The 15,341-nt window shown below is 46.4% G+C and overlaps 1 protein-coding gene across 1 annotated transcript in view; it reads left to right on the forward strand.

Moving 5' to 3' along the window:
* The first annotated feature begins 318 nt into the window (after window positions 1-318).
* The window catches only part of CLMP (CXADR like cell adhesion molecule), a 63,291-nt gene continuing 48,268 nt past the window's right edge, over window positions 319-15,341 (forward strand). Inside the window, exon 1 of the mRNA XM_090027311.1 lies at window positions 319-687. Coding sequence (XP_089883437.1) covers window positions 579-687 — 109 coding nt within the window. The 5' untranslated portion in view covers window positions 319-578. The remainder of the gene's footprint in view (window positions 688-15,341) is intronic.

Raw genomic sequence — 15,341 nt, forward strand, 5'->3', positions numbered from 1 at the left:
TGACTATTTATCTAGTGTGTGTATTCTTTCCAAGACAGTCTGTGTTTCTTATCCCTGAGTGATGAGGATGGACTCCCCCCCCCCCCCCTGCATGCTGAAGCTTTCCTGCCTCCAAACTTTTCTATCTTGACACTCAGAAGATTCCCATTCTTCCCCCTTAGAAGGTAAAGATGTATTATTGCCAGGAGTAAGTAACATATCACCCACATGACTGGTTTTTGCTGCTAATCCCAGTTGATGGCAGGGAGGGGCTGTTCTGGGAAGCAGCCATGTGGTTAACATTGTGCACAGTGCATTTTTTTTTTCCCTCCTCTTCTCTCCTTTTCTTTACAGACATGCAAAATTGTTCCACGCTGCCATAGATGTGAACTCCCCACTGCACTGCCCCCTTTTTTTTTTTCTTTTTTCCAGGGATGAAAAGGCCTGAACGATCCGACAGAGATCTAAAAAGCTCCTATTGAATCTGCGTGGAAACTGGAAAGGAGATGAATAACAGAAGGGAAGAAAGAGCAAAGTTGGTTATTTTTCTGGCGCATGGATGCAATTACACTCAGTGCATTCCAGAGGCGTTCCTTTGAATGCTGTGCAGGTCTGCCTGCCATTCCTGGGAGAAAGGAAGAAAAAAGGGAGGAAAAAATCTCTCTCTCTCCTGGAGCGGCATGTCTGCACTTTCCATCCTCTTTCTAGGTGAGTGTGCTCACTCTTTCTCAAAAATCAAAGTTACTCTTGTTTTCTCTGGGCAACAGCGAATGCAACAGTGACTAGCAAAGGAGAGACACTTGGAAAGAAAAAACTTGTCTGTTGTGTGCAGAGTCGGTCTGGTTTAGTATGCCTCTATTTTTTGTGGTTGATTTAATTATTGCCAGGTTAGAGAACAGAAGAATTTTTTAAGACTAATTTCTCCCCCCTTTAAAACATGTTGTTCAAACCTCAGCCGTAGCTCGATGATCTTCCGAGGTCCCTTCCAGCCTAATGTCTATGAAATCTATGAAACTCTTTTTGTTTGGGGCTCTCCCCCCCGTAAGATCCAGCAGTTCTGAGCAGTGAAGTCTTCAGGGGCTCCAACCATTCTGGCAAAATAAAGGTGAACAAAGTATCTTTGTTGCCAGGAGTTTGTCACAGTTGCTTAAATTAATCTTTTTTTTTTTTCCTTTGGCCAGGAATTTTTAATTTCAGCTTTGTTTTTTGTTTTTATGTTTTAAAAAAAGAGCTTATTGTTTCCAAGAGAAGCTGTAGACAACTCAGATTAGAAACAGATGTGTTCAAGTGCAAGGGGGAGGGAGCCGGAGGAGAAAGGGATAGAAAAGGGGGAAAGAGGAGCTGAGGAGAGGAAGGTAGTGAAATGTGGAGAGGAGAAAAGGGGAGATAATAGAGGGCAGAAAGTAAGAGACAAAGGAAAGAGGGATGGAGAAAGGGGGAAGGGAAAAGAAGTGGCTGAAGGATAGAAGGGGAAAATGAAGTGAAAAAGGAGTGAGTTGCAGGAGGGAGGAGGGCACAGAATGGCAAAACTGGAGAGATGAAAGGGTAAGAGAAGAAAGCATGAGGAGGTGTGGAAGGGAAAGGGAGGCAGAAGACTAAAAAAAGAAGATAGGGGTTTAGCTTGACAGAGAAGACTGGAAGGACAGAGGACTGAATGGATTTGTGCTTACTAAAGAGAAGGCCTCTGGAGTAAGGTATTTGCAGTCCTGCGGCCTCCAGGGGCTTGGCCACGCTGCAAGCACACCTCGCCCTCCGGTCCACTTGCCAGATCGCTCTGGCATGCAGATGGCTCTGTGAGATCTCACGTCAGGGCCATGCATGGGCTGTGATGCCTGGGTCCCTCTCGCAGCGCCTGGGGACAGGTGTGAGCGATGCCAAGGTCTCCTCCTGGGCAGAGCGGGCTGGGTGCTAGCGACTCAGAGCGAGGTGGTGGACAGGATGGAGGCAAAACCTGCCAGAGGATCTTGGAGGCAGGAGGGCAGGAGAGATGCTGGAGGGCACGGGCCTGTCTTGTGAGGCTCACACAGGTCCACAGCGCAGAAATTGAGGTTGAGTTATAAGAGGCACACGAGCATCAGTAGATCTGGCTGAGTGATTATCCAGCCTGCTGTACCCCGTGCAGTTCCCCATGCCATCACAGTCAATTGTCGTACAAATTGCTTGAGAATAAAAGTCTTTGCCACTGGAGTGGCTCTGGGTTTCCTTTGGGGGACACAAGCTGGAGGGACAGGCAGCTCAGCCACGCTGAAAAGTCTGCAGCAGAAGTGCAAGCCGCTCAGCCCCTGGGCACCAGGTCCTTGTGTCTTCACAGTTTGGGGGTGCCTGAGAGACTCGGGCAGTGCACGGCCTTCTCCTGGCCGCGGGGATAGGTGCTAATCTCTTAGGAAGGTCATGCTGAGTCCACAGTGCAAAACTGCTGCTATGCTCTTACTACAGCCTGCTGCTGGCATGCTCTCACCAGCCAAGCAGATTCAAATAGCAGTGGGAGCCAGCCAAGGCAGCAGGGGACATGTGGGGAGCGCTGCTTACTCCAGCACAGGGCAAGGGGGAGGAAAGTAGGGGAGGAAAAGAAGAGGGGGAGCTGTGATTCCCCACCCCCTCCCCACTCGGACTGCTGAGTCTTCTCAAAAAAGCCGCACTTTATCAGGGAGACTGTACTAAGCTCTTGCCCCAGATGAGCAGAGCCCTATGTCCTAGCATTGCTGTAACAACTCTTGCCCAAGAGTCCCCAAGAGCTTTATAAATCATTATTTGCATTCCAGTGGGCTCTGGAGACCCCATCGCGCTAGGCACTCAACAGCCCCAGAGTGAGAGACGGTCCCCGCGGTTTACAAGCTAAAATGTCATGAATGAAGCAAGCTATACGGCCCTTTGTCACATCATTATCCCCATCCTGACAGATAGTAGATTAAGAGGTTTTTCCAAGACCGCAGCAAAGCTGGGACTCGGTCTCTTGACGCTCTCCAGTACTTTTAACCACAAGCTTGTCCTTCACCTCTTCCTGTGTTGCTGCAGGGCCATAGATGGAGAGCAGGCTGCAGTCTCCGGGTTCTCTAAGCCTGATCTTATTCATCCACACTAAATTCATGAAAAGTATGTTTTAAGGGGGAAAAAAAGAAGGGATTGTGGCTTGTGTTCTTGGGTCTAACTGTAGGAGAGTGACCTCAGGAGAAGAGGAAAGCTTCATTTGCTTGCTTAAAAAAAAAGTCTGAACAATCAATCCACCCCCAACTAGATTGCAAAAGCACTAGTGACACCCTTTCTCTTCCCACTGTTCAAGCCAAACAAATAGTTTTTGGAGAAGCATCTGAAAAGTAGTGGCAAGGCCTGAGAGGAGATAGCAAAGGGAAGTGAAGCTTGGTTTTTCATTATTGCTAACTAGCATTGCCAGTGCGCACTTTGGCTTTACAGGCAGGATAAAAGACAGTCCTTTCCTCAGATTGTGCACATTGGCGGAGAGTAAGGAGAAGTCAGTGTGTAAGGAGGCTCCTGGAAGAAATTATTTCTAAAGGAAGATTTAGAGAAGGAAGTATAGACCGGCATGGAGGGACTTTCGAAGCATGGGGAAAAGTGCAAATAAAGGCATGCAGCTAAGAGTGGGTGAAGGAGCAGAAAGGGGAGAGGAGCAACACCTCTGTGTGCACATATCCATCGGTGTGATGTCACTTGAGAACTGATTAACTTTTTGTTTCTGGAAAAATCACTCTGAGAAAAATGGAAATTTCTGTGATGAAGTTCATTTTTCAGTGTGAATAATTTGGAAACCGTTTTTGTATTTAGCTTTTGGACAACAACAAAACTGGGGGAAAAATCATCCAGCTGAGCAAATATTTTAGTCAAAGCAAAGGTCATTTCCGTAGCTGATTGACCACGCATTTTTAGTGGTTAAAAATGAGTATGTACAAGTATAGATGCTTACAGTTTTTAGGTGTCTGCCTTTTTTAATGAAAACTCCCAAAATGATTTGAACAAAAACAAGAAAAATATTTTTTTGGTTGTCTTTTTTTTTTTTTTTTTGGTAATAAAAAGAAAATTCACATTAGCTTCACACTGGGGTGAACCCTACTGACTTCAGTAGACTTACTTTAGCTTTGGCTATGGTATTAATGAAAGGTGAATAAAACTTCACAAGGTATTAAGCATATAAAGGCATTGTGTGCTGCTTCCGGGATATAAAGACATCACAGAAGCAGAAACAATAAGCTGGTTGGAAAATTTAACATTTCAGTAGAAAATGGGTTTCCGTTCTCCAGCCAGTTACACAACTGGCATGTCAGTGAAATGTGATCCCATTTGGAAAAATCATCTCTTTGACCATCGTGTAGGAGCAACCTTGGACCATGCTCTGAACCAAATTCTGGCCCAGTATAAATGACTGCCACTACATTACTCCGAACTGAATAAAACCTAGCAATGTCAGGGCTAGATTGGTCTCTCCTTCCTTGGGGAAATGAATCCCTAGAGGCTATTTCTATCTGTTGGTTAGGCAGGCTGGTGAAGAGCAGAGAAGAAATTAATTTACGGTTGTGCAAGGAATTCTTGCTAATGAAGGGTTTGATGTGTGTTTCTTAATCTAGGGCTTGGCCAAGAAATGATTTTTCTTCTCTTTAGGAACATAGTTTCTGCCAAGAAATCTATTTGCATCAATATCTTCAACATTTTTTATGTTTCTATTGAACACCTCCCTGCAGCCCTCAAACCTTTTCTGTTTCAGTTTTCAGCCCCCCAGATTTCCCCTGTAAAACCAGTTTGTGGCTTTATGATGAAAACCTGAAAAATATTTGCAAAAAATAGAACTTCTGTCTTTTCATTGAATGAAGAAACCAATAAAGGTAAAACTCAGAGGAACTCTCGGGTGTGTCGTCTTGATGCAAGACCCCACCTCTTCCCTGGGAGGCAAATAACACCACAAACTGACAATGGATAGCAAAGAGGGGGATTTTCAGGTATTTTTCCCCATTGCACAGAGCTGTGCAGAGCTCTGCCCTCTGAAACCTGAGATGAAGAAAGCTTTTCAATGCTGTCCCCAAGGCCCAGGACTCTGATACCCTCCCTGGGCTGCCAGTTGCAGGAACTCAGCTGTGTCCAAGTGATAGCGTCTGACAGATGATGTACGGCTTCCTACGTACTTGCTAAGGTGCCAGTGTCTTCTGGTATAAAAGGACAGCTTCTCTGAGGCATTCAGCACTGGCAAGCTTGACAGCCGCTATCAAAAAAGATCATGAGCCTGCTCTTAGTGAGGTTATTGGGAGGTTTGTCATTGATCTTAATGGCAGCAGGATCAGCCTGTAAATTAATTCACTGAAAAGGGGAGGGGGGGCTGGGTACTAAAGAACCCCAATACCCCCTGAATACATCCTGATCATGTCTTGATTGGCACTGGCATCTCAATTTCTATATAATATATTCACAGAAGTTTAGGACTGGAAGGGACTCTGTGAGATCGTCAGGTCCAGCCCCCCTGCTCTGGGCAGGAAAGACCGCTGGGGTGCTTGGGGGGTCACATAACTATTGTGCCAGATTCTTGGCTGATATACATTGGGAGCATCCCTTGACTTTTTGGCAAAGCTATGCTACTTTATGCCAGCCAACAAGCTGGCGTGATACTGCCAAACCAAACCTAAACAGGGCATGGAATAGTTGAAATCTGTTCTCCGGATGTATTGAATCCATCCGTCCATCCTCCCTGTCCCTAGCCCTCCCGTCAGCTAGTCTCTAGGTTCTGAATGACAAAATCACCAGTTGTTCGACATTAAAAACACAAAAAAGCCTGGAGTTGCTTTTAATTTTTCTCCCTCTACATGAAAGCCAGAGGCTTTGCTTCTCCCTGTGATAAATTAGGATTTGTTCTATATCCAGGAGCAAATGCTTGAGGCTGTACCATCCCAGGGTTGTGATTCTTGCAAGCGAAAGTCAGGCTAGGGTCACAATTTGGCTGGGAGACTTAGAAGGAAAATCCATGTGCTCTAGGCAGTAGTGCTGGGTAAAGCAGCGCTCCTGCGGCAGTGGTGAGCTAGTAGGTTATTCCAGCCTGTTGTGCTGGGGGAGATGCCAGGTTACAGACAGAACATGAAAATCCCGTGTGTGTGCGTGCGCGCGTGTGTGCATGTGTGTGTGTGTGAAAATCCCTTGTATGTGTGGGTGCGTGTGCATAGCTGAGTGGTGTTGTTTCAAACACTGTAGTGCTTTTCAGAAGGCACCCTCTTCATTGCTGACGATGCTGAGTCGGTGGCCACTTCTGGACAGATCAGAGCTGCTCCAAAACTTTGCCTCCAAAACATTTAACAAAATTTGGCCTTCTTCTCCCCAAACCAAAATGTTTGCTTTGTATGGAATGTGTCAGGTTTTTAAGCAATATTTTTAAACTGGTTTGAAGTGGGGTTTTTGTCCTTTTCAAGGCTCTGGCTCTTCCTTTTTTTTCCCTTTTCTTTTTTTCCTTTTTTTGCATTCTCCATTTTACTCCTGCAAAAGGTGTAGAGGCTCTGAAACACTTAAATCTAAAAAGAAATTATGGGACATTAAAAAATTCAAAAAAAACCTTTTTTTTTCTAAATTTCCCATGAAAAACCATTGGTGTTTATCAGCCTTACTCGGGGCCTTACTTTGTGTGTCCTTTGTATAATTTGAGGTCTGTTTGTGGGGTGTTTTGGCTCGGTTTAGAATGAAGTCTTGTGAAACTGCAGGATAGCTTCCCAGAAATGTCACCATTGCACAACTGGCTCTTAAAGATGTCAGTCTGCTTGTCCTCAGGACACAGCACATACCCCTGTTTACCTTGAGGCAAATGCAAGGCTCTGTGAGGATCAGGGAGAGAATGGCAATTTGGGATGTGCGGCTGAAAAATAATGTCAACAGTCACCAAAGCAGAGAGGGAGGTGAGTGCGTGTGTGTGTGTTGGCAGGGGGGAATTTTGAAGTTAAATGGAAATGTGCATGGGTAATGACTGCAAAGTGTGGTTTTTGCAGAAAGGTGCATGATTGTGATTGTGTATATGTATAAAACCTACTTTGAGTGTGTTTATTTCCCTCCTGTACCTGATCCCAATGGGATACAAGTCCATTGCAGCCATGGATATAGACCTTTTAATTCAAGCTTCTGCTTTTAATTCTGCATGTGCCCACAGCAATTGCTTTGGTGCTGAGACTGCAGTTACCACATATGCATGCATGCAATTAGACACGCAGCCTGCATTCTGTGCATGCAGGCAACTGTGTCTGATTGTGTGAATGCGAACCTGTGTGTAACATGACTGCGTGTGCCCAGTGTGCAAGGGAATGTATGGTAAAGAGTAGAAGCATTCTGTAAAAAGATACCCGTTCATCTCTTAGGACATGGCTATGTTTCAGATTGTTTCTTCGTCTGTTTTTAGCAAATTGTTAGTTTACAAAGGAAGTACAGCAGAGACATTGTGGAGAAATCTGGTCATTAAGGGCTATGAATAAATACTCAGAAGGCGGAGGAAGCAGCAAAGGTAATGTCACGAAGCACAAATACTGAACAAGGCGTAAGTTGAAAAACTTCACCAGCATCTTCTGGCTGACAGCGGAAACGAGAGTTAGCCAAAGAAGAAGGATGCCGTCTTTTTGTCTAATTCCCCCCTGGCAAAACTTCCTCCACTTCCAACCCTCTACCCCAGTAGTGAAGCATGGGGTGGGAGCAGCAAACCAGCAGACTTCTAGCAGTAACAGCTCAAAACTAGTAGTTCTGGGTCAAGCTTGAACAGTCACTCCACTTACCCAAGTCACTCCATTCCTGTTACGGTAATTCTTCCTGACCCTATTCGTGACCCAAGACCGCATTGTGCTAGGTGCTGGACAAACACAGGACAGACTGTCCCTACTCCAAAGAGCTCACAGTCTCAATATAAGGCTAGATACAGGAGGTGGATATACTGACGTCCAGGTGGGGAAATGCAAAATAGCAGCATGATGAGCAGGTGCCTCTGCATATTGTCAGTGAAACCACTGTCAAGCTTTTTGTACCAGTCACTCGTGTGAGAAATGAGGGAAACTCCTCCTTTTGTCTCAAGGGGTTGTTAGATGGGTAGATATTTGTAAAGAGCATTGACGGTGGTAAATATAACAGGAAAGGAACATTGAACAAATTCTGGCCCGAGGGCCTCCTGGGCTCCTTCATCTCCTGCCCTCCACTCAGAGATGGGTGGGCCTGCTTCTTAAAAGCAAATCTTCACAGGCAAAGCTAGAATCTGTCCAAATCTCCTACAAAATTCAGCACACATTAAAGGGTGTGTTTTTTGGTTGAGTGACTTTCTCTGCCACACCCTCATTTTTATGTTTGCAAAATGCATGTGGGGCACACATCACTGCCGCTGACTTGTCCCTGCAGTTGGCTAGGTGCAAAGGCAGGAATTCAGTTGAACCGCCTATGGCAGGAAAAGTTCAGTGGAAATTTTTGTGGGCATGCATGTTCCTTGTGCAGAAAGGCTGACTTCCCAAGAGTGCACCCCTCCAGGCAGGCCAGGCACAGTTAAAGGAGGAGTGATGGCAAGAGCGGCTGCACACAGCTGAAGCTGTAAAAGTCCACCCAGTAAATGTATGGAGATGGTTACAACAGCCAGCAGAAGCCTTTTTCTGTAGCTGTGCCTCACCTCCTGTCTGGAGAGAGCATTTCTAAGAGTCAGAGGTCAGATCTGCTTCAGTCCTTCCCTCCTGACAAGAGTGTCCACATTAAATCCAAGGTTTTGGTAATGCAGACACCCATTCCCTCCCCTGAGAAACTCCAACTCAGAGCATGACACCAAATGGTTTGTGCCATCAGGGGACTGTTTCACAGAAACTGAAATCTAAGCTTGTGTTTTGACTCTCTGAGTGGCTTTGCTCTACATGTAGAGAGACGGCACAGTCCTTTCCTATCAACTATATGTTTGCAGCGTGGTCACTTGTATCTGAGAGAAGGGAACCTGAGTTAATTTAGCCCTGCATTGAATACAAGCCGTGACTTAATTACAGAAGGTCGCAGGGGAAGTTGGTGGCAGAGCTGGGACCTGAATCCAAGTATCACAAGGGAGAGGCTAACACAGGAGTAGGGGCAGGTATTTGCGCCAGGGGGCCTCTTAGGGAGTTTGGATGAGTTGTGGTTCGGGTCAGCACCCTGTCTTCCCCCTCCCGCAACAGCTCGTCAAATCTCCCCAAGTGCCCCTCTGACCCAAATAATTGCCTGTCTCTGATCTAAAAGCAGAGACAACAAAGTTTAAGGGAATCTGATCTTTGTTTCCTCCTACCCCATCCCGAGCCCTTGGCACACGACTGGGCCATACCCCATTGTATTCCTGCGTGTTGCCTTGGGCTATGTGGGCATAGCTGATGTGGCGCCTGCCCGACCATCAGAGACTCAGGGCAGAGAAGAGGGGGAACAGAGTGTGGCACTGGCCCAGCTGGGCCTGGATGACATGCGGCTCCTGGCCCCTTTTCCCTGCACCCCCTCCCCAGCCCTGAGTCCCCGGCAAGGCGGGAGCTGTGCCGGCTGCATCCACATCACCTGAAGCGATGCACAGGAACACAGTGCGGCATCAGCCCAGCCATGTGCCAAGGACTTGGGGTGGAGGAGGAGCTGCTTCAGCTGTGCCCACATGGTGCAGCCCGAAGCAGTGCACAGGAACACAGCACGGCACCACGTTAGCAATGCCCGTGCCCCTACCAAGCCCGGGCCCAGCAGAGCCTAGATAACCCATGGCTCCTGGCCCTCTTCCCCCTGCCCCCTCTCCTCCCCGGCAGGGAGGACCGATGTGAGCTTGGACTTGCCGGGGCCAGGGTGTCTGGTCCGTGAACGACTGCAGAGTTGGAGCGGTGCACAGACAGCCTCACCGGGCAGAAGCCTGGCCAGAGCTCAGCGCCCCTGCCTTGAAGATACACAGGGCTGCAGGGCAGGACAAGGTGGGCCAAACAGGGAGGAAAGTGCCAGCTGGCATAGGGATGGCACCAAAAGGCAGGGCAACCACAGGCCAGATACAATGGTCCTTCCTAGGAGCAGCCACAGGCAGAATAGGATCAGTCGATGGGCTGGATCTGGCCCGTTGGCCATTTTTAGCCCACTCCTGAGCTAGTGACTTGCATCACTGGCCCATTCCTCTTCCTTGGTCTGGCTTGGAAGCGGGAAGGCTATAGACCTTACTTTAAATAAGACTTAGCAACAGAGGTTCAAAATGCAGCTGCTCCCAGAAGTTGTACTACTGAGATCAAAGGGCCAAGGACTGTCGAACGACGTAGGACTTGGAGCAGGGAAGAGAAAAAGAGAGAGCAGGGCAGGGTAATGTCTGACAAGCACTCTTTCTGGCAGGTAAATGATGTTCTTGGTCTTTGGAGGCCAAATCAGAGCAATGGCTTAAGAGGGGTCTGTAGCATTCCCAGAGCTGCTACAGACCTTGGCAAGTCATTTAGTCTCTCTCTGTGTCTTGGTTTCTCACCTACTTGTATCCTGCTTTCTTTTTTTGACTCTTTAGGCTGCAATTTCATTCCAGAAGACTGCCCTTTGCTATGTGTCTGTACTGCATATAGATTAATGGTGACTCAGTCTTGGGTAGGTCCTTGAAGCATTATAGCAATATCAATTATAACTAAAGACACTCAGCTTCCTTTACCCCTTGCTCCTTCATTAAAGCATCAGTAGGGTTTTCCTTTGCTTCTAATATCTCTAAAGCATGTGCTGGCTGCATCTTGCCACTCAGACCACTGAGGCAATCTTTCAGAGCTCAGATAAATTGGTAAAGGCTATGGAAATGTCTAATAGAGAAATGAATTCTGTCTGTCAGCACAGGGATACAAAGCACAGGAAAGCATAGACTATGTGTATCTAGTGGAGTAGGAGGTCTTTCATATCCCAGGAAGAGTCTCCCTTATTAAACCAAAACAGAGTCAGGCAATATTACTATTTTTTCTATTTCAGGCAAAGAAAATCTCACGGGGTTTTCTGCCTTGAAGGCAAATTGCTTTGTGACTTCATTGTTTAAATTTAGGTTTGATTTTGCAGGAGTGGGGGGGTGGGATTGTTAGACTTCAAGCAAAAGCCTTATAACCCAGGGACTGTCACTTCTGATTACTTCCAGTGACACTTCCAATTATTTGCAATCACAATTCCAGGGACAGGAGGGAGATGGAGCCAGACTCTCCAGCATCAGGCTTTTTTCTGAACAAAGGACTGTTTACCAAGCCACTGCAGGAAGAGAAGCACTGGGCCAGATTCTGATATTTGTTACACCAGGGTAAATGTGGTGTAGTTCAGCTGGAGTCAGGCTTAGTTTCAGTGTATCTAGTGATAGCAGCAAGGCTCTGAGAATCACAGACATAGAAAAGTAGGGCTGGAAGGGACCTCAGAAGGTCATGTAGTCCAACCCCCTGCCCAAGTCAGGAACATCATCATCTAAACCATCCTATACAAGTATCTGTCTAACCTATTCTTAAAAGTGCATGAACTGCTCGGTCGCACAGCTACCACACTCAATACCTCACAGCGTCAAGCATACGAAGCGCCCTCACTAGCTACAGGTAAAGCAGGGGGATGAGGCCACTGTCGATATCCCACCACTGCTGTTCATTAAAATCCACTTGAAATCCTAGGGTGAGGACCCATGCCCCCACTGCAGAGGAAGGCAAAACCCCACACAGTCCATGCTGATCTGACTATGCAGTAAAATTTCTTCTTCACCCCAAATGTGGCAATCAGTCTGATGCTAAGCGGGGAGCAATTCTGACTCTGCCAATGACTTGCTGGGTAACACTAGGCAAATCATTCTGTTGTCTATGCCTTTGTTTCCCCAGAGAGAGGTAGTTCAGTCATGTTAGTTTGAAGTCAGGCAAGATATGCAACTTATAGATTAACTGAATAAGATGTATATGGTGAGCATGAGCCTTCAGAAACTCACTTCATCAGATGCTGTGACCTCAAGTTTATGAAAGTTTGTGCTCTATGTATACCTTATTTAGTTAGTCGATGAGGTGCATATCTACCCTGCCTTTGCTTCCCCAGACATATAATGGAGGTAATACTGACTTCAGAACAACAGCTTTGCTGTAACAGGACAGAAGTTTAGCACGCATACAAGCCAGGGACAAACATTACACATAAACCGGTTTAAGTGATCAGAAACTGGTTTAAACCTGTAACGGAGCAGATATCCAGTGCACATAAACTACTTTGAAAATGACTGAAACGGGTTTGAGATAAACCTCGTTGAATGTAGCATCAGACTTAATTGATTTTGGCTCAAAACTGGTTCATGCAAGGTCTGCCCCAGAGCAGACTGGTTTAAAAATGATGGAACCTGGGCGAAGATTTACCCCCCACACCAAAAGGCAAATGCGTGTCCTGTTAGCTACTGACCTAAACTACACCGCTTGCAGAAAACCATGTAACTTAGACCGATCCCTCCTTGGGCTTATTAAATGTCTGTACCTCGCCCATGAAACGGTGATCGCTTCCCTGGCCTGGAGGACCTGTAAGGCTCCAGAGTGGCTTCAGAGTGTCACAGGCCAATTTTCCGAGTGTCACAAAACTAATCTTCCAGCTGTGAAGCTGGGCTGTTCCAGGCGCCCGTGTTGTACCTGCACTGGATTTGTGGCAAGATGAGACTTGCCACTAAACAGAAAGGGTGGAGTCCAGCCCCAGGTAATGCTGGATTGGTAAAAATCAAGCAGAGTATGTTTCCCAGTGGAAACCAGAGTGCTGCCTAATCTGCACATCGCTTTGCTTCATATCATTACTTCAGACTACAGAGCAGAAAAACAATCTTAGGATGGCAAACTGCAGCTTTGTCACGTGTAGCAAAGCATTTGGTTTGTTTGCAGCCACGCTGCATTGGGCTTAGTACTGAAACTAGGTGCAGTATCTAGGAGTTGGTTATTTTAGTTCCTATAGGCTCTGACTAAGTTTGGGGGGAAGGGTACCCATATCCTATCTAATTTGCTTTTTCTGTAGTACTCTCTAGAATAGAAGGTGCTGCTATATATATAAAGCTAAGATATTATTTGGCAGGCTGAGCACATTCAGCAGACAGCATAGATATTTTTGTCATCAGAGTTCAAAAATTCACTTCTGTGTCAGTGACTTTGGTGGTAATTACTGGTCCAAGGCCCTTAAAAGCTAGCCAGGTGTTAAAGTCTTTGCCTGGCATCAGCTTCTGCAGCTGTTGGCACAGGTCTGGCTTTCGTTACAGATGTCCATCATCAGTGTTACACCAAGGCACTGCTTTCCTGAGAGCCTGGCATTAATAACCTGAACTAGGAGCCTGGCACTAATAACCTAGGAGCCTGGCTTAATAACCCAGCATGTTTTAATGAGCACTTCAACTCTGACTACAGAACTGGATATGGATAGGCCTGGTCTGGTATGGGCTGAATTGTGCAAACCCCAGCTCTGATTTGGTTTTTTCCAAGTGTGCACTTGGAATTAGAAAGGACTTTTGTATGACTATGCAGTGAGCAGTTTCTCCCATACTTCTTCATTTAATGTAACCTGATTTTTTTTGTTTGTTTTCTTTTCCAATGGGGAGTTTTAGGAAGCAGAGAGATTGTCTTACGGTTAAAGCAGGAGGCTGGGAGCCAGGATATTTGCATTACAGCATTGACTCTCTGGGTGTCTTAAGTAATTTGGGACTTGGTTTTGTTGTTTGTTTGTTTTTTAAATGCCAGCTAATTTGGAGGGCCTGTATTTTCAGGTGGCCATCTTGAATTGCCTATATCCAACACCTCTGAAAATAAAATCCTAGAGGCTGGGTCCAAAGCCCACAACTGAAGGAATTTCGCTGCCAGATTGGGCCCTAAGCATGCCTGGTTGAGCGCCCAGACACTGAGGGCACTTAAATTACCAGGTATATTTGCAAATGTCAGCCTCAGCTTCTCCTTCCCACATTCATTACCATAGTGAAGCTCACATCACGGTTTTTTGAGTGCTTTCGATTTATTATAGGAACAGGGCTGCAGAAGCACCAAGAATTAGTGTGTCAGAGTAAGCAAACGGAAAACCATAGCAGGAGTTTTAATACTGCGGCTGTTTGCTATTTCAGTTCCATAATTGTCTGGCGTGAGGAAAGCTGAGGACTGCGAGGTCACTTGCTTTGGAGCTAATGATCCCATATTGCACAACAGTTCTTCCTCGTTACTTACTCCCAGTTATTTTTCTATTGAGTAACACCCTGGGCATATGCTGCTAGTGAGGGACAGTGCTGAATGCATGCCCATTAGGAAGCAAAGCCATCAGGAAGCAATGGGGATTTCTCTTCCTTATTGACTTTCTTCCTCAACTTCTTAGCATCTGGTTTTCTTTTTTTTCCTGCAGTAAATGTGACCAGAAAGTGGTGGGTTGTGGCACCAGATGGAAATGCACACAATGAAGTCCCTGGGGAAGAGGCCAGGTTTTTTATGTTGTGTTTGTAAGCCCATAGAGCAGACTGGGAATCTTGGATGCTACCGTAATGCAAAAAAATACATATACCTATAAAGAACAGGAAGCCCAGGGCATGGGAGCCATGCACGCTGCATGGTGCAGGTATCAGATGGGAACACAAAGACTCTAAAGAAAGTCCTGTATGTCTTTACATCAGGCCTTGTGGGCACTTGCATCCCATCCTCCATCTCAATGAGCCTGGCACTTAGATATACTAGCATCTCCTCCCCTCAACCTGCATGTGATGGTTTCAAAGGCATGAGCAAATGCCCTGTGGATAATGATGACTGGACAGAAAGACCAAAGGTGTAAGGCATAAGAGTCGAGCCATAAGCCACTGCCCTAACTTGCTGAAGTGCTGAGGATGTTCAGCTCTCACAGACCTCAGTGCATTAGACTTTGTTCTGACTGAAACAAGAAACAACAAAAAATATTGCTAATACTAAGCTAGTTCTTCAGTTTAATTCTTTGCCAGAGCTCCCAGCTGCTGCTATAAAGGCATCATGCATAGCAGGATGCTGGGATGTCTCAACATCTCCAGCATTTGGCAGGTGAAGCCTAGTTTGAGGGAACCTAATGAAAATCCACCGTGCATCTCTGGGGAGGTCTCCTGGCATTTTCTGGGGTGCATTACCACAGTCACAGCACTGCCCACCTGGGCTTGCAGGCAGAGCTCAGCTAGTCTGTGCAGCCGGAGCAGAAGGAGTCTGAGTAAAGAGGGAGTTAGATGTTCGTGAACTAGATCCCAGAGATTACTAAACCATGAGGTCTGAGCTTCTAAGGTGGTGCCTCCTGCGTTTTGAATGCACCTGGTGCTCCAACTATATTTTTTCGGACCTGACTAATGCTTTGTAGGGGGGCTGCCTTGGTGCACCTTAAAATGGGTTGATTTCTGGGAAGCCAGCACGCAGGACTCTCTGAGTATCAGGTGTTTGAAATTGGGTCCTTAAAAATGGCAGCGCCCT

Source organism: Crocodylus siamensis, chromosome 14 (assembly GCF_052110815.1).
Source record: "Crocodylus siamensis isolate JL-2025a chromosome 14, ASM5211081v1, whole genome shotgun sequence".
Classification (NCBI taxonomy): domain Eukaryota; kingdom Metazoa; phylum Chordata; order Crocodylia; family Crocodylidae; genus Crocodylus; species Crocodylus siamensis.